Below are 23,444 nucleotides of genomic sequence, written 5' to 3'. Positions count from 1 at the left end.
ATGGTTTGATTTAGTGGTGAGCATAAAAAATGGGCAAAATAATCCTGTGGATATTTATTGTTAATTCAACTTCTCAGCCCAGTTTACAGCACTTTCTTTGGTGGGTATTACAATTAATCTTTCAATACAATAATGGATTCTTAGCATTTCAGAACGCATTTGAGACAACTCCCTCCCTGTACTACTGAATGACTCATGAAAAGCTTTAATTAATGCTGTGGAACAGTCAGCTTGGGCATCTTCACTTACATTTGTTAGAACACCTAGAAGCTTCATGCAGCAGCCTCTTCAGGAATTATGGCAGGCATGGGGGTGCAGTCTCAACCCTTAACTGAGGAAAAAGATAATTGTATTTTCCTTAGGCTTTTGTCTGAGTGCTATCAATGGGGAAAGCTGAGACTTATTAGTTACTTATTAGTGTGCACATATTCTCTCCTTCCTGCAAATGGAAATCAAGGTGGAAAGATACATAATATAAATTTTCTAATAGTATATAAACCAGGTAGTTCTTAAAAATATTTACTGTAATGTCAAAATATTTACTAACGTTCTGTTTGTTTTCATGATAACAAATAATTTTTTCTAGGTATGTTTGTCATAAATCCTTACTGGCATATTAATATGCAATTTCTTTTCTTAGTTTTCTTTTTGAGTTTTTCAAATGCTTTCATTATAAGCTGATTTCAAGTCCAATAGTTTTGCTTTTAAAAGATCTAAAATTTAAATACTAATTAATAATGTAAAATAATTTAAAATAATAATAATTTAAAATAATATCAGAAAGGTAAATTACACTTTTTTTCATCCTATAGATACCTAGTTAGTTCATTACCAGCAAATTGTAAAACTATAGAATTTAAAGGAATTACTAAAAATGTTAAGGTTCAAGCCTATGTAGGTAATAAAAAAAGAAATAAAAAAATTAAAAGTACTGCAACTAACATACCTGTCTGAAAGTTGGCTGTGGACTTTATTAAAACAGAACTCCTCATCCCTTTTTCTATTTTTAATTGATTTAAGAATCATTTTCATGGCTTTAATTACATCTCTTTTGGGCTGTCACTTCAACAGTTCCTTTATCACTTAGGTGCAACTGAGCCAGAAAACTGAACTTTGGTTTGAGGCAATTGTTTTCTGAATTCTCAAATGTTTACATAACTTCAAAACAGAACGATTCATGAGCAAGAAATAGTAGGAATTGAGGACGACAGCTCTATGTTGCCGGCTTGGACTGTAGCTCACAGATCAATACCATGCACTATGAGGTTTTACAATGTTGAAGACAACACAGAGTGTTGGCTGCCCCTTCCCCCAAGCTGGCTATAAAATCTCGCACAGGCAAGCCAAATCAGAAAATTGATCTGGCAGAAACAACACCCCAAAAAACCAAAAGAAGACATGGTTTTCAGGACCAAGATACATCTGGTTTCCTGCACAGCAACACAAATGCTAGTGCCAGAACAAGAAGTACAGAAACATCTCTCTTTCACCAGTGAGGGGTGGAGTGGCAATCAGGGAATTGCAGTGTGATAGTCTCAACAGACTTTGGGTTTTTTAGGTTTTCGCTTTTTAGAAAAAAATTTTTGAAGATGAACAAAACCAACTGTCATCTGTTGGGAAAAGTCCAAGTTTGGACTAAATTCCATTTCTGTTAAACTACTTTCAGGTTTAAGAATGAATAGAAGCTTTAAGCCTTACCTTTACAAAAGCAGTTTTGAAAGCATTTTAAGCCCACGGTTATTGGTAAAAGAGAAAAAGGAAGTATTAATTGAACACCTAAACAAAATGTTTGTTCATTTAGAGAAATTTAACATATAAAGACCAAATGACACTTCATTTCACTAAACTGCTTCTTATATCCTAAGACTAAACAGAAAAGTTACCTTTCTCTTCATTCCTTTAGCTATTCTGAAATTTGATACCAGAAGTTATTCAACAGAAAGCTAGCTATATATATTTTTTTCCCCAATGGAAAATGTATTTAGTATTTCTGAGAAGAGAAAATATCACATTAAACCAAATATCACTAAATGATATGCATATCCCTATGTGACTATGCAGCTAATGTGTAAAGGCTATTTTAATATGGTTTTGTTGCTCAACATGTTTTGGTTTCTTAGTCACTGTCCGGTCAACTGTCAAAAGTTAAAATAAAAAAAACACAGTCTTGTCTTAAAAGAAGCAATGTCTTCAAATATCATCCGGTTTACCTCTTATTTCACTATGGCTGCAAGATTACCTTCAGTCAATCCCTAAAAGATTAGTTGAACTGGACCTTATTGTGGGGTTCAACTATATAAACACCCAAACAATGAGTTCCAATAGTAATTTGAAACCAGATAACAGGGAAACTGATCCAGAATCTAATAATCATGCAACAGCTTTGAAATGGCCAAGACTCAAAGGTCTGGTTATATCTCTTTTAAGATTAAAAAAAAAAAAATTAGGCAGGGGTGCGGATTTATTTAGTTCATGGGTCTCTGCCACCAGTTTGCTGTATGATATCATTCCTGTAATAGGTGTTCTAAGACTGCCTTTGGAAGGGATGGTGACTGCAATGATTTCTGCATAGAGTCAGAACATGAGTTTTTAGACTCCTTCCTCCCTTCCTACAGAAGAAGAGTAGGGGACAGGATGAAAAGATAAATTGAAAGAGCTGGACACTACCAGAGCTTCGGGAACTTAAAACTGACGAAGTGCAATTGTTTTAGAGGAAACAGTTGCATAGTTTAATCAGTTATTCTTGCTCTTGCAGCTTACAAGGCCCTGTGGAGTGTCCATTACTTTCTTTTCCTTCAGATACATATGCCTGGACAGCATCACCTGCACACTGAACTGATCCTCCACAGTCTCAAGCAATTAAGACACAGTTACTACATCTAGAAATTTCTGCCAGAATATTTACTCTGGGTCACCTGTGTTCCACACATCTACAATTCACATAAAATATTCCATCATCATTTTAAAAATATGAAGTACATAGCAAAAACGTCTAAATCCACATAAATGTGCTCCTGGTACAAGTATCTGAGCAGTATCAAGGATATTGCCAATGTTCTTGCTCCCTAGAGTAGCTGGGAATTTGTTAGTAAAAGTGTCCTGATGTGTGTAGAAATCAGAAACAGATGGGCTGACCACTTCACCTCAAAATGCCAACTGGTTTTCCTGTGAATTTGCCAATTTTCTTTAAAGATACTCTACTAATCTTCCACAACACTCTGAAATTAAGACAAATTGAGGATTTGGGAATAGCACAACTACAGAGAATATGTTCTCCCTGGACATCTAAGCATTTCTGGTTTGCCAACTCCCTGCTCTGAAACCCTGGAAGAGAAGGCTTATTCTCAGCCCTCCTAAACATTGCACTCGTGGGACCTAAAGTACCTCTGTTGCACTTGAATCGTCCAGTACTCTTAAGGCAGAACAGGCAGACCCTCCCAAACCAGCAGGATTAAGAGCTGCAGAACAGCAGACAGGTTCTCTTGCTACCTAGCCTATCTGTGAACCACCCCCTTCCAAATTCTACCAAGGAAGCTCAACCTGTCACTCTAAACTCCATTTCAATTCATGTGAGAAACTCCCAAATCATATTTTTGACCTCCGATGCACTTGCTGGATGAAAAGCACTGTAAAAAATAATCTCACATTTACAGGTATGATTGGAGTTCCATAATTTTCTTGTGATACAGATGAGACTTGTCATAATTGCTAAAAAGTGAGAAAAAGGGAAGGGTTAAGAGCAAATTATCAAAAATGCTCAGAACCAAATAGTTCCAGTTTTCAACTCATATTTTAATAATATATGGAGTAAAAATTTCAAGCATACTTTGATGAATTAGAAGCCTAGCCTTCATTACAGATAAAAGCTCTTTGTAAGTATTAAAGCAAAACTCAAATGTTGAGAGAAAACAAGAAAAAATACTACATTTTTCCCAACAGGACTGATAATATTTGGGCTTGTTCTAACATTAAGTATATATTACTTCTTCTTGTTTATTAGGTATTGCTAAATAGTATACATCATTTTTATATGGCTTCCCTGCACAACAAAATAAGAAAAAAAAAAAAAAAAAAGTCGCTGCCCCAAAAGGCCAAGCATTATATAAATGAGAAAATTGTAATTATTTTCCTGATTTTTTCATGAAATTTGGATTGCTAAAAGCATTCCATGAACTATCATAATTACCAGTAATAATATAAGAACTAATGCATTCCTGCAATTTTCAGTCCATTACTTGTGGATTTGTCATTTGTTATTTCTATCTCACAAAAGGAAGTTAAGCATTTTTATACTTAAAGCAAGAATTCATCAACACAAACATAGCAATTACTGAATCTCTTAAAAGCCAAAGGTAAAGAATGGGATTTCTTTTAAGTGAGGTCGCAGAAATATCTGGTGACCTTCACCATTCATAGTGACTACTACACAAAACAAAAGCTGAAAGAGAAATTTCATATTCTACCAGTTACTTTAATAGTCTTTAATGCTCTGACTGTGAAATTCCTGGATAAGCAAAAAACTCCTAATACTTCTCAAGACACAAACTACACTTATTACTTACTGAGCAGTCCAAAAGCCATGCAAATCACAGCAGACCTTTTACTACATTTTAGGAAAAAATACAACACCGTTCCTGTACAGTGGTGAGTAAAATTGTGTGCATTCCTAAATACATGGGTTACTCAGATCATAAAGGGCATGCCAGATAGCATTAGTGACACAGGGTCTTATCCCACCTCTCTGGCGTCCACAGAAAACTCAACACTGCTTCTATTCCAACCAATGAATAGGCTTAAGAGAAGGTATCAGCTTTAGAGCTGCTGAAGGACTGCCAAGTTTCCTTTGAACAGTTAGCAATAGGACATGGGAAAGGAACAGCTTCAGACATGATCCTTGCCTCATTTGAAAAAAAAATAGCAACAAAAAACCTCCGAACCCACGCCACACACTGCAGCATTCTAAGACTGCTGTCAGCTGGCACATGAAGAAACCTTTTAACGACATTAGAACAACCAATACTTTCCTCCAGTACCCTTACTGACCCTTTAGTTGCTAGCTTTTAATACATAAGAAAACAAAGTTTCAGAAATTCATAAATTTGTTAATTTCTCATGATAACCTAGATAATGAAATAGCAGGGGAAAAAACAGGAGTTGTAAATCCCTAATTTAGAAGGTCAGACCTAAACAACCACACAACTAACATTTCTTTAACGCACAGGATCCTACTCTCAAACTTCTGTAAAAGTTTTAGCTCTCCTGTTTGAAAGAGAAATGCACAATGAATACTTTTGCATATATAAGGCCAAAAATGCAGATGTAGAACTGTTTTTGCCATCAGTAGTGAGGACTCTAAAGCCAGAATGTTAATAACACTTACAGGATTCAAAGGGTCTTCCAGGTATAAAAATCCCTACACTCTAAGTACTTCAGTTTCACAAATAGAAGGTACTTACAGCTGCATGACTTCCTAAAAATATATATGAAGTAACTTTTTATTAATTTGGCACATTATGTTACAATTAATGGGTCAGTCATATCCATATAAATAACAGAAAATTATAGGAGAAATATTATGTGGAATAGAAAGGAAAGCAACACAGACCAAAAATTAAGATAATCTAGGTGATCTATCGTGCAAGAAATCAAGCCCAGAAACAAACAAACAGAAGTCTACCTGTTGGAGGTCCAATGTAATGGTCACATAATGATACTCAATTCCGTTCTGGATACTAGGGCTTTGCCACCAGGTGTTCTTGCCATCAATTGCATTTGTTATTGGGTGTCGTTCTGTTAGAACAGCAAAAATCATACAAATAAATTTCAAAACCATTAGAAGATTTAATTATTTTTTTAATCTAAAATCTAGATTTTAAGATAATTTTAAGAATTAATAAGGCATGACTTCAAAAAGAAAAAAGAATAAAGCATTTTTTTTATGCTCTTGGGTCACCAGTCATGCTTACTATTAATGTAATGTAGGAAAAGGGAATGCAGGTGACCTTTGCCCTGATAAGTAACAGCTGTGTTAATTACCTAATACAGCCTTGCCCCTAATGAGCCATAACTATATTCAAGAAAGGTAAGTGTGATAAAGGGGAGTGGGTTAGTTAGGGATCAGGACAGAGAGGATCACTGCTGTGAGGTGAGTCTGGGTTTGCAGTTAGAGTCTGTTGCTGGAACCTGCAGCCATAGTCTAGCTGGGGGAAAGCCTGCAGTCAGAGTCTGCAAACTAATACCTGCAGTCATAGTTTAGCAGGAAATAACCAGCAGTCAGAGGCTGCAAGGGAAACCTACAGCAGGAGCTTGCTGCAGCCACAGTCAGTGAATAGTTGGAGTCAGGATGGCTGAGCTGTAAAGAGGAATAAATCAGGACTCTTTTCATGCTGTGATGAAAGTCTGTGTCTCAGCTTATTTCTACCCTCTAACAAGAGGGCTGCTTCAACACTGATCTAATGATAGTTGTCTAATTTTGGTTATGATCACAGGAAAGTCATTCAGAACATCTAATTGCAGAAGGCTGTCCTAATGCTACAGAAAAAGTAGGCATTTAAATCAAGTAAATACTTCCTGCAGTCTTCCAGAGTTTCAAGAAGTATAAAGTCATTGAATGTTGCAACAGAAGCAACAAATCAGAAACCTGAGATATGGTGTGTAAGAAAAGCAGAGATTAAAGTAATACAAGTACTGGCATTTCTAAGACACTTCTAAGCACACATGGAAATAATTCACAAATCATAACAGAGGAAATCATTACAGAATATATTCCTAAACTGGAAAATTTTCTGACTTACATACACTCATATAAAGATTTGATTCGTTATAATCCATAAAGTCCCAGATACATTAATTTTCATGTCTACATTTATTCTACTGCAGTGTCCCAAATGAATCCTAAGTAAGAGGTATACAAATTTATTTACAGAATTGATTTTTTCCCTCAATTTCAAGACTGACGTTATCAAAATTTGCTTACTTAGTACTTGAATGTTATTTAGACCAAGAAAAATTACCCTAAATATTTCCAGGTTATTTTTTGTGTTTCTCGCCTGTACAAAATGGAGAATAAGAAAATCACAATTTTAAAAGGTACAAGGATCAATATTTTGAAGTCCCTAATTTTTCCAGAGCAAACTTGTGCATTATAAGGAAAATAACCCAAAGGCAATTCAAATATGGTAAGTTTCTTCTATGTAAGTTCTGTTTGCAAGAATATGAATTAGGAGAAAACCCTACCCCTCTTATTAAGGATGACTTTCTAAAATGTCAGGTTTCCTTGGTATAAAACTGGAATATGATTCATTACTAGCTGGGCCTAGAATTGCAAATAATTACTTTATGGACAGATTAATTTACTTATTATTTTAATTATTACTTAAATCAACCAGCCAGATTGATAGTCTTTGTATCTGTTTTTTGGCTGTATTAACAACCTGTGGAGGACAGGAGTCCTAGCTCATTAAGGGAAGCCAGAATGCCTGAACATATTTAAAGATACAATTAAAGTGCCTTGTGGGAGTGAGTGAAGGCATAAACCCTCAATATTGAAAATGCCAAAAATTTCATTTAAATATTATTCAATGGTATTAAGGGGCAGCAACATTTGCAAGTTAGACTTCTGGTACTACAACTGATAAAGCTATAGGAAGCTTTGTCTTTATATTGAAGAGAAATGCAAAGTAGACCCTATGCTTTACATGCTGTCAGTTCCCACAACTCTGATCATTTTCTCAAATCTTGGCTTTAAACGAGTAGCAGCAAAAATCAGCTGTATATCAAATTCAGGGCTTTTCAGTGATTGTGACAGAAGTTGTCTAATTGGAAATTTTGATCTAAGTCTTCTCAGATGAAACTGACAGAAAGGTAAATCATCAGAAGAAGGACTGGGAGATGAATCAACAATTAACTGTAATCACCATTATGGAAGTTTAATTATAATTAATTTGAAAATTGATTAATTGTTGGCATGATTAGCTGATTTAAAAGGTAAGGGGTGAAAAATACTATATTTGTAAAAAGGACTGGATTGCAAATGCAGTTCAAGGACCAATATCCCTGATGGACAGCGAGAGGGAGAACTTATAGAGTGAGCCCATCAAACTCTGCACTTTAATTTGGACTCACTTGTGATTAACCAGGGAATTTGTGTTCATTTCTTACTACAGTAATTAAGGGAAAGCACTCCAGACTCACACATTCCAGGGGGATCATTTAAAGTCTGGTTATATTACATGGTTCTCCTATTAACAAACCATCCCTGTTTAAACAAGGCACTTCCATTTGCCAAATGAACATTTAAAGACCTTAAATGAGATATGATTGTCACAAAAGACCAGATATTATGAAGCTGGACTGATTCAGGTTTAGAAGAGAGGAGGAACAAGGGGAAAGATAGATATAAATCATTCAGATGTGTTTTTATATACACACACATATACATCTGTGTGTATACCCATTTTAGTGTACACCGTCTGACATAGACAAAGACAAAGCAATATCTCTGGTTTAGGTTTGCTTTTTGAAATAAGCAAGCTTCATATAGAAAAAAAAAAAAAAACCTTGGGTAATGTGCATGTGTCTCTAAATTCCTATCTGTAAAAGAGGAAAGTCTATTGCACAGTCTCTCTGCCAGTCGGAATGCATCCAAAACCTGAATTCTTCTCTGAGTGAAACACACTGCTATAATGTAATTGGATATGTCTATTGCTAAAGAATCATATGACCTTTCCTCAGAAGGCGGCATTTTCTGCAGTTAAAGAAGACATTGAAACTTTAAAAACAATCTGGAAAAAAATAGGTTGTAACTGTCTTCAGAGAAAATAAGTCATCTGCACTGGAACAATTATAAATAGCTTTGCAATTATAAGATGAGGAGCTATTTAGCAGGAAAAGAAAGCGTCTGAAGTTTGCAATGGACAACTAGCTGTCCTCACAGTGGTGTTCCACCCTTAGCAATGGCAAATATCAAAGTAAAGCATGTGAACAGGAATATATGATTATTCTGAAGCAAACTTGTACCTCTGTGTAGCACTAGTAAGAGCCCAGGTGAATTTTAATAAATATTAAAGCCTCTAGAGAGAAATCAGAGAACTGCAATTCATGCAGTTAGAGTTCTAGAAGATAAAGTCTATGAGGAGAATGAAAGAAAAAATAGCTTAGTGTAGAAACTAGATAGAGCAATGCCATCATCTCTCAATTAACTAAGTAAAATAGTTTTTTTAAGAAAAAGTGAATAATAATCCATTCCTTGTATTGACTGAACTTAGGAAATAGGTAATATGAATTTCTGCATGAACATGCTATTAGAAAAACACTTTGTTTTGAGTGATGTAATGAGTGAGCCACACTAGAAAGTATGGCCGTGGTACAAAGTTTCTAAGGAGAATCCAGACAAGTTTCTATCTGGAAAAATACAGCCACAGATCATCCTGTCTAGAACTAGCAGACAGATTAAATGTCATCCTTTTTTTTTTTAAATATTGTGGTTTAAAGCACATGCTTAAATGTCATGAGGTATAAATATATCTGAGCTAAATTTTATTGGAACACAACTGGAAAAATATAATTGTCTTCATGATGCTTCTGTGTCTGTGCTTCTTCCAGCATTTCATCTATTCCATTAAAAGCTGTCTTAAGTATCCCTACATTGCCTATTATCTACAGTGTCAATATACTCATGAAAATCCAATAATCTTAAAGCTGTTCATGTCTTTCACTGCAAGGTTACATGAGATTAAACTTGTATGACTTGACTAAGAAATTTTCTTAGTTCTAATCTTCCCAACTACCAGAAATAGGCATGTCTGAAGTAGATGATGACTAATTCTTACTTGAAAACTGATTTTGCTTCCAGGTAATCTTTAAGAAAGCAGTGTTATCAAAAATCAATTTTAATACTAAAAACTAAACATTGAACCAAGCAGTGCTGCCATTGAGACTCCATTACTTTATCTTATTTTTTCTGGCTTGGTGAAACTGAATTTACTGGAATTTCAGATATTGCTGAGATTGGCCAAAATGTTCAAATTCCTCATGTAGGTATGCAGGTAAAAGTCTGTTTTTCATTCATGGTTAGTGTATATCAAAAGAATTCAGCCACAGCTGTAGACACTTAATTTTTTAAAATCTGAATTTAGGTGTTATGCTTTTCAGTACCTGAATCAGAAAGTTCCATGGGAAGACTACACATATCAGATATAGATTTTGAAATATCTTTGGAAGAGATGGTTAACCTGATTTAAAAAGAGACACACATTTCACAGTAATCAGGCTGGTGAACTACTGTTTTGTTTCCTGAGTATGTACACCCTTTGGAAAAAAGCCTTTTTAAAGGAACAAAAGGAAAATGGCACACATACGATGTGGAACTCGGCTCCTTTGATCACAAATGCGGCACTGAGGGTTCCTTGCAGGCTGTCCAGGTACATGTTCAACAAGTTTGCAGTACATTTCCCGCCCCTTTTCTCCACAGGTAGCATTAGTTGTGATGAGAGCATTACTAGCCAGGTTCAGCACCGCAGGAAACAGTCCTGAAAATAAAATAAAATCATAAACAAAAGCAACAGAGGTAAAATCATGGTGAATTTAGCAGAATAATCACAAATTAATGTAACACCTGTTACAACATTAAAGCAAAAGCCTTCATTTTCAACAGCTATGGAAGTATTAAAGAATAACTTTGGATGTGTATCCAGAATTTAGACATCAGAATAAAGCCATTATACTGACGGGTTTCTCCCAAATCTTCTAAAATTTAAATTGGTACCTTCTGGTTATATCATGAACATCAGGACGCCAAGGGAGAAAGTACAGAAACATCCAAAGCATTATAAAATTTTATTTTTCACAATCAAACCTTGTGTTCCTACCCAATTGGCCAGTGTAACATTGTACACAACGTACCTATGAAAACTCTCTTATTCTTCTCTGCTGACATCTCCATGGAAAAGCTTTTCATCCACAGACTGCAGCACTTGCACTACACTGTATTACTGTTCTGCTTAGGACTTCATAGACACCTTTGTCATCAGAGCAGCTGAGTAATTCATCCAGCAACATGAATAGCATATGTCATGTTTCCCTTTCCTCAAGAAGAAAAAAATATATACGACACCATATCTTTTATGGTAGTGCTGTTGTTATTTTTCCAGGTGCACATGCCGAGTGATGTATTATAATTCTCATTCAGCACAGCATTTAAGCACGTCTGAGTGCTCTGCTGAGCCAAGTTATAAATAGCAGTAAGCCATAAAGATTACAAACCCTATGAAGAGTATTCATTAAGGTGGGTTACTCTCCTTCCCACAAAGTACTGATCAAAACCTTCGAGCCGTAATGAAATTGATCCATAGAGACAAACTGATAGTATGTGTTGAATGTATATATTAGTACCCCTTGCGTTAAATCAACCAATTCTGCATCTTCAAAAGCAAATTTGCCGTGGCTACAGGTTAAATCAAAAAAGCCTACCAATTGACCAAAAAAAAGGCTTATGTATGGACTCTTGGGATCACTTTTAGATTCATTTTATGACAATTTCAACTGGCCCAAAACCGGATGCAATTCATTCAGTTTCCAGCCCTATTATACTGTTATAACCTTAAGAAAAGATTTTAATAGAAACTGAAGTTGTCATTCTTGAACTCTGATAAAGCTCCCTTTATAATGGTATTTCTTTTCATCTTCCTCAAATGGACAACACTCTTCAACTAACTCCTTTCAGTCCTTTAACACCAGATTCCCGCTTGTCTGTGCTATTAACCTGTGTGCCATTTAATTACCAAGCTTGGCTGGTCATGGTACAGCTGTCCTTTGACATTGTGAGTCAGTGACTCTCAAGCTCACTTTAAAACCATAAGCAAATATAGTGCTTGAGCAAGAGAGCAAATTAGTTACTAGCTCGTCCAATTTGTGCAATCAATACTTGAGATTTTATTGATCATGTAGCTTGCTCCTTCCGTATAGATTAAAGCTCATTTGCATCACATTTAAAAATCTATACAGTTCTTGTGTTTTTATTCACTGCATTCAGTGGCATTTTCTGCCTTCTGTGATGGGGTCACATGGTAAAAATCTGTATAAGCATTAGCAGAGTAGATGAATTAATAGCTGTGGAACGTCCTGTGTTGACTGACAGCCTCATTATTCTCTTTTTAGGCTGTACGAAGTTAATAGTGTAGAAGCCAGTAATCATTTAGTGTTAACAAAGAGTCTGGCATTTGGTTCAGAGTGAAGTATTTTAAGCCCTCAAAAGTGAATCTCGTACAAAGGACAGAATGATCCTACATACAAAGAATTGCAGTATATGGCATTAGGAGAAGAAATCCTTCAAATAAGAGCTGAAAAACAGCAACCAAAAAGCCCCCAGATTCACACAGCTATAAAAATATTACCTGTTCTATGTCTATCACAAATCACAAATCATACCACTGTTTCAAGTTTTAATACAAACTTTAAATGTAAGATACATTTAAATGAAGAGTACTTAAGAAACTAATTTATTAGAATATAACTTCACCCTTGGGTCACCTCTTTAATGTGCAGAGCAGCTTATGGTAAAGCTACCAAAAGAGTCTTATCCATAATCAGTACAAACTCAGGCAACAAAACAATTATTGGGTGTCTCACTGAAGAACCCACATCAAGATGCCAGCACCTCACAGAGGTGCTCCACACTGAATTCCCCACAGGCTTGGAGTGATGACAGGCAGAGAGCAAAAGAGGCACATTACAGTCAGCACTTCACCTTTGCTATTGATTAATTCCTCAGCCCTGGGGTTCTAACAAGTAATAATTAACAACTATATATTTGAAGATTTTTGAAAATCTTTATTTCCAAGGAGCAAGGGGCTGGGCTGAATAGGCCTTAGGAGTCCCTTCCAACTCAAGATAGTCTATGATTCTATAATACTTCTTTGTACAAGCCAAAAAAGGGATTTGCTGTGAAAGAACATTTGATGTGCAAGCCTAATAGAATGGAGAAAGGAATATTATTCATATTGATTTCTAGCAGTTCCAAATAGATATATATACATATTTTCAAAACAGAGGCATGGCACTCTAGCAATATAGAAAATGAAACCATTGTCTTGAACTTTCAACTAGGCCTTTTCAATATGAAATTAAAATGTGTATGTTTATAATGCTAATATATCTGGTCACATTTTCTGAGATTCACATCTTAGAAATTCATCTTTCAACCATTAATCTCCAGGAAAAAAGGTACAAGCGCTCTGGATAGCAGAGGTGGTTTTTTTTTGGTTTTTTTTTTTTTTTTTTTTTTTTTTGTTTTGTTTTGTTTTGTTTTGTTGTTTTGTTTTTGTGGTTTTTTTTTTTTTTTTGCCTTGTTTTTCATTACAATTATCATACACAAGAAATATTTAAAAACTGGTGCACTAGTTTTGCACATCTTCAATTCAATTTCCCAATAAATGTTAAAGTTTGCTGTTATAAATATCACCTTGAATTCTATGGGCATCCTCCCATCAAACACTTCCAAAAATATGATCTGCTAAAATTACAAAGAGTTTTTCTTCCTTTATTGCCAAATGCCTATTGTAAACCTTTGATCCAGTGTAAAAACTGGATAAAATGCCTCTGAGCCACAAACACATCATCTCTAGTTTATGTAGCTCAAGTGCAAGCAGAAAAAATTGACTCCCTTCAGCTGCCAGCTACATCAATTTTTCTCTCCTTTGTGTCACTGGCAAGAGTCATATGAGCACTAATTTCTATCTGTTAGAAAATATCAAAATTCTAGCAATCACATGAAGGTAATAGGAAGAAAATATTGGCTTTTAATTAGATAGTGGCTTTAGGAAATTGGGTTCAGTTTCTGGTTTTCAAAGGACTGCTGCTGTGTGAAGAGAAAGAATATCAGATTCTCCCATGTGAAATGGGCATGGTCATCTTTCTGCTTAACACATTGGTTTTCAGGCATGGAATATATTCCATGAAGATTTTAGTTCATGGAAACCCAATAGAAAGTTTGTTTAGTGTTGACAGGTGAATAAACTATGAAAGGCAAATAACACAGAAATTAATCAATTTAAAGTGATGCACAGGTAATCACGCATGCTGCTCAAGTCACTAGAGAATTAATGATGATAAGTTTAGCATACATTTTCAACAGAAATGGTTTTAGAAAAAAATTGTAAAAAGGAAAAGCAGCAAATCAGCAGGATTTTCTTGCCTATAATCCCCTGTGTTCTCAAGTTTTACACTGCCACTGTTCTAGTTAAGTAGGTGTGGTATCAAGGTATTAACAACAGTATCTTTTTTTTTTTTTTATAATGGGTCCTGGATCAAACCATTTCTAGATACCTATCTTAAAGATAAAAATAGTGGCTGCTTGGGATCTGTGGGTTTTTTTACAGAAGCCTCAAAACCCACTCTTTATTATTACTGAAATTCTCTGGAGACACTGGCAAGCATGTCATTGAGTTCAACACATTTAGACAAGCAAACAGACTTGTACAAGATTCCACAAAGGTCATTAAAGGAAATAAGCTATCTTAACATACAAAGGAACGACCTCTCATGAGGTCCAAATTAAAAACTGGAGAATAGCAGTGGAAAACCATAGCAATCTTTGCTGAATCCTACTCTTTTCCAACAGCAACATAAGAAGCTTAGAAAAGGGGATAAAAATTAGGATGACTGCTTGTTGATGATAAAAATTATTCAGGAAAATTAAAACAAGCATAAACCACAGAGCGATAGAAAGATTCCACAGAATGGTTTGTCTAGGCAATAAAATGGCCTATGAAATCAAGGAATGGAAATTAATACACAAGGGGAAAATATGATTGCTTCTGCACTAGCTATTATCAGTCCTGAAAGAGTTATTATTGATATTTCAATGAAAATATTAGCTCAAGGAATAAAAACAAAATGTCATTACAATATTGCATAAATCCCTCTGTACTGGCACCTCAGATAATGTATGGTATCCCTTACCTCCCATCTCCAAAATGATACGGTAGAGCCAAGAAAATGAAGAAAATTGTGATAAGACCACAGCTCTGGAACAGCTTCAGAATGTGAATATGAATAGGCTATGAGTTTTCTACTGGAAAACAGATTGAGAGATGTATAAAATGATGTAACTCCATGTAAAATCATAAACGGTTTTATTAAGTAAATATTTGGAGTTAACGCGGTAAGTTTAGTTATCCTTCTACCACAAACTGAAGGTGCTGAGTTAACTTATCAGACAGGAGTTTTCTTCACTGATTGGGACGTTTCTGTTTATAGAGGGAACTGTTTTTCAGCATGATAGCAATTAAATTCTAGAATAGATTAATAAGTTATATAATAAAATATTTTTTTTCCAAAGGCAAGAATGGATTAAAAAACAATTAGATTAATGCACAGAACATTAATCATCCAGAGCTGTTAAACATGAATGGCTTGTGTTAAGTTGCCAGTTCAGAACCTCCCTAAATCACTAGTTGATGCAGGGTTTTACCCATGGAGACATCCCTGTACTCCTTCACATTTTTCATCAATATTGCTTCTGATAGGTATCTGTAGTTTTTTTCTTACTAAGGCTGGCAGCATAAACATCCCAACATCAAGGTTCATCCAAAATGGAAGAGAAAATAAAATCTTAATTTTGTGTGGTATTGCTAATGAAACTAATATTTTTGCCAATATTAAATTATTTTACCAGCCATTGTCCCCATACTGCTTCCCATTATTACGTTGCACCCAAAGAGATTTCCTCAATGGCTGTTTATTCTATAGAATAGATCTTGTTCTATAGATCCTCTGTAGAACATTCTCTCAAGCCTGGCAATTTCCTTGCAGTTTTCTGCAAAGCAGTATTACCTAATTAATTTTCTTATGTTTTCCTTATTTTCACTGCATAAAGGAAAATAACAGTCCAGCTTCATGTGTTTTCTTTCATCTACTTTCCATGAGTTCCCACCAATTTCAGCTCATATAAGCTCCATGAGTATCCGTGGAATAAAAGCTACCAATCTGATGCCTGGCACCCTGCCCTGTTTTGTCATGCCCTATTACCTGTTTCCCTGCCAAACTGACAGATTTTCCACATGCTTTATTGCAATAGTGGAGATAAGCAGAAGCAGATGAGCTACACAAGTAGCAGGTACAAGATATTTTCATAAAGCCTGTCAGCTACTGAATTCAGTCTCATTCTCACTCCCTTCTGAAACAGCACTATTTGATTGACCTGCAGAGCCCAGTGAGTTGATTTCCCTAGCTGAGAGCGGGTGGAGGGATTCTAGAGGGAAATCAATGATATTAACTGCATCTCCAGCTGCCGAATGGTGATTACAGGTTCATTATGAAGTGGGGATAGTCACTGGGGTAAGCCACTTTTAAAATGTGTAAAGATGCAGCTACAGCAAAGGAGGGGTACAGGAAACAGATATGAATGTAAACAAAAATCATTACCTTGCACATTAGTGTTCCCACCATTCACCAGTTCTGACACATTTTTCTTTCCTTCCCTTCATATAACTCATGGAGAATTGTAAATTCTGTTTCAATCACACCACCATCCCACACCTACAGAGCAACTGGTGGGGTAAGTCTCACTAGAATTACACTCCAGTACTCCAATGGAAGCACAAGCGAGGAACCAAGAGCAAGATTATAATCTCTGTTAGACTTCTGCTACTGTACAGAGGAAAGAGCAGACATTGTAAATGAGAAAAAAGGAACCACCATAGGTGGTTGATAGGAGATGGAAGACAGCAGCAGAGATCTTTGCATGGAGATGGAGGAAGGGAGTCTCTGAGAAGAGGGAGACTGGAAGACATAAGAAAATTGAAAGAAAGACTACTGCAAAGATACTCATAAAGCCTGCAACCCTTTTTTTTTAAAGAAGATTATTGGCATACTGAAATTTGCGTTCAGTATTATTTAATGTCTATATTGTGTATTTGATTACACAGCAATAAAATCAGCATCTCACTTTACCAATGGTAAAATTAATATAAATAATTGCAGTGCCTGCACATACAAACAAAATGTTAACTTTAAAAAAATCAGTATTGATTTTTAATAGCTTTTTTTAAGTGCTTCCAAAATAGAAGACAAACTTTGGTTTGCCAACTCTAGGATTTCTTTGTGTCTTATTAAAGCATTAGAACAGAGAAAATGTTTTTTTCTCCTTCAAAGAAAGCTCTGTTAAGACCTGCATATTCCTCTTCTCTCTTCTAAACAGACCAGTATTTGGCACTGCATACTTCCTTCAATCTTCTCAAAATATCCCTAGTCTCTTCAAAGAAGCAAATAAAACAGCCTGCCTAAATATGTCTAACTTTTCAATCCAGTCTTCCTAGTCTACAGAACACTTTGAAATGTTCATGCAGTCAAGCAGAGCTGTTTGCCACGGAATTTGTACTAAAAAGACAAAAGAGAATATGTCAATTTCCGATGTTCTAAGAAGTGTCACTGGAAAAAGAGAGACTTGTCTGCTGCAGCGCAGAGCTATGCTAGGCTGTGGGAACACAGTGGGGAGAAAAAACTGGGACAAAACAAAACAAAATGTTGCAGCACTGAATTGCTTCCAGCTGTGCACTACAGGGAGTAACTTACTGCACTCTATCCACAATGTAGATGAATACTTTTATACAACTAGAAATAAACCCAATTTGAAGAAATAGCTGTCCAGACACAACGGAGCACACAGATTGGAAAAAAAAAATGACACTAGGATCATTTGTCCAGAGGAAAACAAAATGGAAAACAAATGTTTCAGTACCCATTTATGTCAGTTGCCCTAAATCACCATGCATTACAGCACCGTTCAGCAGTCAGCCTTTCTTCCTTCCAAAGGAAGTTGAAAAGTAGTTTTTGATGTTTGCTGGTAGAGATGGCTTGCTTTTACTTAGAGGTGATTTTCTCTATTCATTCGAAGCAACATTGCATACACCCTCCTGCATATTTATCTTCAACACAAAAAACAGCGTATGAAACACTAACTTGAAGAAGCTTAATAGCAAATCTAACTATAATCCTTACATAGTAACAGGCACATCTGAAAGAGGGTATATCAATTACTCAGTAATTTTATTTGCCTCTCCACAGCTCACAGCATTGAAAATCTGTAGGATGTTTGCTCATTTTAACAGCAAAACTCTGTCAGTTTTACAGATTGGAGACTGAGTGAAAAAATCGCTACCGGTTTGCCCCAACAGTCTACTGCATTAAATATATAAGCATCCTCCTTGCTTTGTAATGAATTTTCCTTTTTTCCCAGAGCTGTCACAAAAGGTTGTTTTGCAAAGGAGAACAGGAAAAACACAGGTGAAGATGAAGTCCTGTCTCCTTGACATCCGTGGCAGAGCTCCCACTGAATCAAAAATCCAAAGCACAAAGACTTAATGGACATCTCATTTTCAAAGCTATTTACATGCCCAGCCTGAGTCAGAAACCCACTGATTTTCAAATGCATTCCATCTGTATTCTGGCAGAAATTTTGAAGGGTAAAGTCCCAGTTGTACAAATATCTTATCTGTAGAAAGGGTACACTATGCATGACGAAGCAAGCAGCAGTGCACTCTTTACAGTTATTTCCTTTCATTTTTTAACCCCATGATCTTCATTAAAACCTTTGCAATACAGTAGTATGGTCCTGGGCAGCCAAGCAGGCATAAAGACAAAAAGTAAAACAACCCCTGAGAGACAACAGGGTTCTGCAAACAGGAATTCTCCCAAATCACATATTTTCTGTTCTTAGATAGTAAACAACAATTTACAATTTCCCCAAACTGCAGGACAAGGCTAAAAATGTCCATTTTTTTGCCATCCCATGACTGAATACCAGGGTCTCCACACTAAGAAAACACATACTCATGCACTTCCCTCATTTGCAAACAGAGAGCAAGGCACAGACCTGTATGATTTGTCTATCTCATCACTGAAGGAAGAAAGGAAGAAAAAAAGCATTAAAAATTGAAAAAAAAAAAATAGGATTTTTACAAAATTAAAAATCAGAATTTCTCAAAGGTAGGATAGAGCCCGGGAGAATCAGAGCCTCCAAATGCAATTTACTGATGACTTTTGCCTTAACAAATCTTTTACAAAACTATGCATTGTCTCAGACACTAAAGTATATGAAGAATATGTCTATTTTCACAATAACTTCAAAATCAATGTCCATTGAAACCACTCAGAAAACTCAGAATTCGTTACTGTGCCCTTGAGTCTCCAACACTGTCAACTTAAGCAGAAATACTGAGATATATACTGTGTTCTTGTACAAACAGGCAAACAAAAGGCATGTTATGGAGGCTAATAAAAGTCATCCATCTATTCACTATCATCTAACTGACAGAAAAATCCAAACTGAGTCTAACTTTATGAAACCAAAGAACAAATGGAAAAACTGATCTTACCATATGTAAGAAATTCTGTGCACTTACATTCACCCTGATGATTCAGATTAAAATAGTTTAAAGCATTTCAACTGATGAGCTTGAATAAACATGAAGTTCAATTTTCATTCTTTGAACTGATTTACTTCTCACTATTTTGCTGTAATGCTTTACAAACACATACTGATAAGGATTATAAATTTTCAACATATTCTAGTAAAATGCACGATCACCAATTAGTAATTTCTATTCAGAATTCTCAAGAACAGTGTTCAGAGGATTAGAGAATCACTGAAGCTGAAATGGACCGCATATCTAGCCCAAACCCCTGCTCAATCTAGCAGGGCCATGGGAGGCCCAGGACTGTGCAGTTTTTAGTATCCCTAAGGATGCACACTCCACAGCCTCTCTGGGCAATATATTCCATTGTTTGACTACATTTACAGTAAAAAGAAGTGTTTTCTTCTGTTTAAATGGAATTTCCCGTATAATGACTTGTGCCCATTACCTTTTGTCCTTTCACTGCGTACCACTGAAAAAAAGTTTGGCTATATCTTCCACATCACCCCGCAACACATATTGATACACATGTTGATAAAATTTCCTTGAGACGTTCCAAAACCAAGTAACCCCAGCCCTCTCAGCCTCTAGTTACTTATAGGAAACACACTCCAATTCCTTAATCATCTTCCCAGCCATTTCCTGGACTTGCTCCAACATGTCCATGTCTCTCATGTACTGAGGAGCCCATAAAAGGACTCAGTTCTTCAGGTGTGCTCTCATCACTGCTGAGCTGACAGGGAACAATCACCTCCCTCAATCTGCTGTAGACATTCTAACTAGTACACCCTATTTGCTTTTTTTGCCACATTGCTGGCTCACCTCCAGCTTGTCCACCAGGACACCCAGGTCCTCCTCTGCAAAGCTGTTTTCCAGCCATCTGGCCCCAGTTTGTACTGGTGCATGGGGCTGCCTCTCCCCACATGCCAGACTTTGCACTTCCTTTTGCTGAACTTTGTAAGGTCAGTCCTTTTCTCCAGCCTGCCAATGCCCTTCTGGCACTGCCTTCTGGCATATCAACCAGTCTGTCCAATTCTATATTGTCTGCAAACCTCCAAAGAGCGCAGTTTGTCCCATCATCGAGGTCATCAATGAAGATGTTACATTGGCCTCAGTATTAACTGCTAGTGCCTGCCTAGTGATCACTGATGACCTGCCTCCAGGTGGACTTTGTGCCACTGATACTACCATTCAGACCTCCCCATTGAGTTTTTAATGTACCTTGTTGTGCACGTATTTGACCAGCTTTTATTATACAAAAATACAGTATTTGTATTTAATCAGCTTTTCTTTGAGGATATTACTGAGTCAGCATCTAAAGCTTTAATAAAGCTAAGATAAATAACATCCACTCTTCTCCTTTCATCCACCAAGTCTGTTACCTCATCGTAAAAGTCTGTCAGGCTGGCTAATCACAAACTGTCCTCCAAAAATCCATGTGGTCCTAAACCCATCATTTTAGCTACATGTACCCTTCACACTTACCATTTTATGGGTATGTGTTACTTAAACCCATGCTATACAATACCCTATCAAAATGAGAACTAATCTGCCCTTCTAGATTATACTGTAAGGCCACACACCTTTTATCTGTTCAATTTCAATGCATGTAAAGCAAAATTAGCAAGATCAAGGCCTTCAGTATCAAGGCAGAATGCAAAGACATTGTTTCACATCTTAGACTCCCAGCTTTTCACAGAACAGAACAGGTTGCCCGTTTCATTTCCATACAGTATTCTGAGTCATGAATTAGCTGAATAACTGAGAAATACTGCAAATAACAAAAAATCACAATAAATTGAAAAATTATGCTGTATATTTGTGTAGTAATACTACTACTATGCATTGAATCAAGGAATGTCCAGTTACATATGATAATATGAATATATGTTGAATACTCTTTGTCAGTTTTACAGTATTCTTTTGTCTCTAGTTCTTGTGTGTCAACTAATTTTTTACCAGAGACTTTGCTACAAAATGACTCCAAAATACATATAAAAGCTGTAGTACTTATTGCAGTAAAAATATTCATATATTTTTAAATTATATATATGTAATATATACAGATATGAAAATACAATAGACAGTGTGTATTCGTAGAGACGGTAGTAAATGTAAAATTATTTCTCGTTCATGAAGAGAACAGAATATGTGCATGATTTCAATATATTTTAATATAAGTTTTGTGAGAAAGAATATTTAATAATACTTATTTTCTCTATGAGAAAAATAGACAGATTATTTCCCTGTTTTCCATATATTTTGTCCCCTTACTTGAACTGTGACTGAATGGAAGGATAAAATGAGGTCTGAGCAGATGGCTGTCAGCAAACCAGTGACAACATACCATGCTTTAGAATTAGACAGAAAATGTGCAACCTGGTATATAATTTCTGCTTGTAACTGCCAAAGACATCTGGCTTAGTATATAAGCCAGCTTGAACATCCATACACATACTTACTTTATCATTAATGAAAACTGAATTATATCAGTATCTCCTAATACTTCTCTGTTAAAGCTGTGCCTATCTGTGTAAGTGGAAACCCTCCTTCTTTATAAAAGTAGACTCAGAGCCATCACAGGTGTCACATCTTTCCACTCCATTAAAATCAGTCAGAACTGCATGCAGATGAATCCCTGCACATTACTTTAAAAATGCATGGTATGACACATCAAGGAAAGGAATTCTTCAGGTCTTCCAATAGGATTTTAACAAGTTTCAGCAGTACTACTGTCACTAATATGACACTTATTTGCTTAATTAAAGGTTTTAGCAATGGACTCTCATCTGTTTAAAAAATGGTTTCTTTTTCAAAAGTATGAATCAAATGCACATCTCTTGGGTTTTCCTTTGGCTGTTCTCACTGTTCAGAAAGTTAGCAAAATACCTCCCTCCCCTCACAGTTTTCATGTTCCCCAAATTTATGCATAGCAACAGCTTTTTATGCAGCTTTTTCTGATTAACAGAAGATGCTTTCAGTCGTTCATGCAAGAGACCTATTCAGGGAGACCTTTGACACTCTGATTCTGCAAGAACTGTCCCCAGAAACACACAGTTCCACATTATACAATGAGACTCCTAGCAATAGTATTGACAAGACACATCTGATCACCATCCATACAAAAATACATTGGAAATGTTAAGGTCTTTGCAGACTTAGCAATTTAAAAGCACTCACAAGCATAGCTGTAATCACTGGCTGTAATATTTAAAACTAAATCTAAAACTGAAGTGTTCTCTGAATCAATTGGCCTGGGAAAGAGGAAGGGAAGGAGAGGCCCAAAAAATCAGAGCTGGATAGGTTAGAAGAGTTGACAGGTTTAAGTTTAACGGCCTGTAATTGTATAACTTCACAACCACCAGTGCTGGATGACAAAGGCGCCTACTAATGCTTTCCAAGTAACAGTGAAACAGAGCACTAAGTGTGTGGGCAGCAACACATGGAGATGCACTGACTGCATTTCTCACATCAGGGCACAGAGTAAGAAAGGCAATAGGTGAAGTGGGAACAGTAGAGCACTGAGGGATTTCAGGCTGAAAACAGAACATCAGTAAGGACATTTAGCAGTGAGAGACAAGAAGTTGTGTAACAGAGAAAACTCGTAAGAAACAAGTCAAAGGCTGTTCCCAAAGAGAGGAAAGATGATTGGAAACTTTTACACAATAAATTTGGGTGGGAACACATAACTCTGGTTACTAAGAATACAAAGACTGTAATCTTCTCCCTACACCCCGGGGGGGAAAAAAAGCCTCCTTTTATGAAGGACAACAGAAACCATCACCCCAATGTCAAAAAACAAAATTGCAAGATAGACATGGTATCATTTCTACAGGCACAGTGGGAGAGACTGAGAATTTTCTTCAGAGCAATTTTCTGTGGAAAAGGCTTCCAACTGTGCAATGACCACTGTAGAATCAGCAAAGAACAAAATGCCTGAAGCCACATCTCTTCATTTGAAAGTTTTAATTCCAAAGTTTTGTTTGCATATTCTAATAAAGAAAGAACATTGATTCTTATTTAATTCTTTCC

At 36.1% G+C, this 23,444-nt stretch overlaps 1 protein-coding gene across 1 annotated transcript in view; it reads right to left on the bottom strand.

The window, feature by feature from the left end:
• LAMA2 (laminin subunit alpha 2) overlaps positions 1 to 23,444 on the bottom strand; it is a 335,323-nt gene that overhangs the window by 245,106 nt on the left and 66,773 nt on the right. The window contains exons 2-3 of the mRNA XM_066314417.1: positions 10,359 to 10,529; positions 5,678 to 5,790 (exon numbers count right to left, since the gene is read on the bottom strand). Coding sequence (XP_066170514.1) covers positions 5,678 to 5,790; positions 10,359 to 10,529 — 284 coding nt within the window. The remainder of the gene's footprint in view (positions 1 to 5,677; positions 5,791 to 10,358; positions 10,530 to 23,444) is intronic.

The sequence above is a fragment of the Sylvia atricapilla genome, chromosome 3, assembly GCF_009819655.1.
Source record: "Sylvia atricapilla isolate bSylAtr1 chromosome 3, bSylAtr1.pri, whole genome shotgun sequence".
Taxonomy (NCBI): domain Eukaryota; kingdom Metazoa; phylum Chordata; class Aves; order Passeriformes; family Sylviidae; genus Sylvia; species Sylvia atricapilla.
The sequence above is the reverse complement of the archived record's forward strand: the minus strand, read 5'-3'. Positions and strand labels throughout refer to the sequence as shown.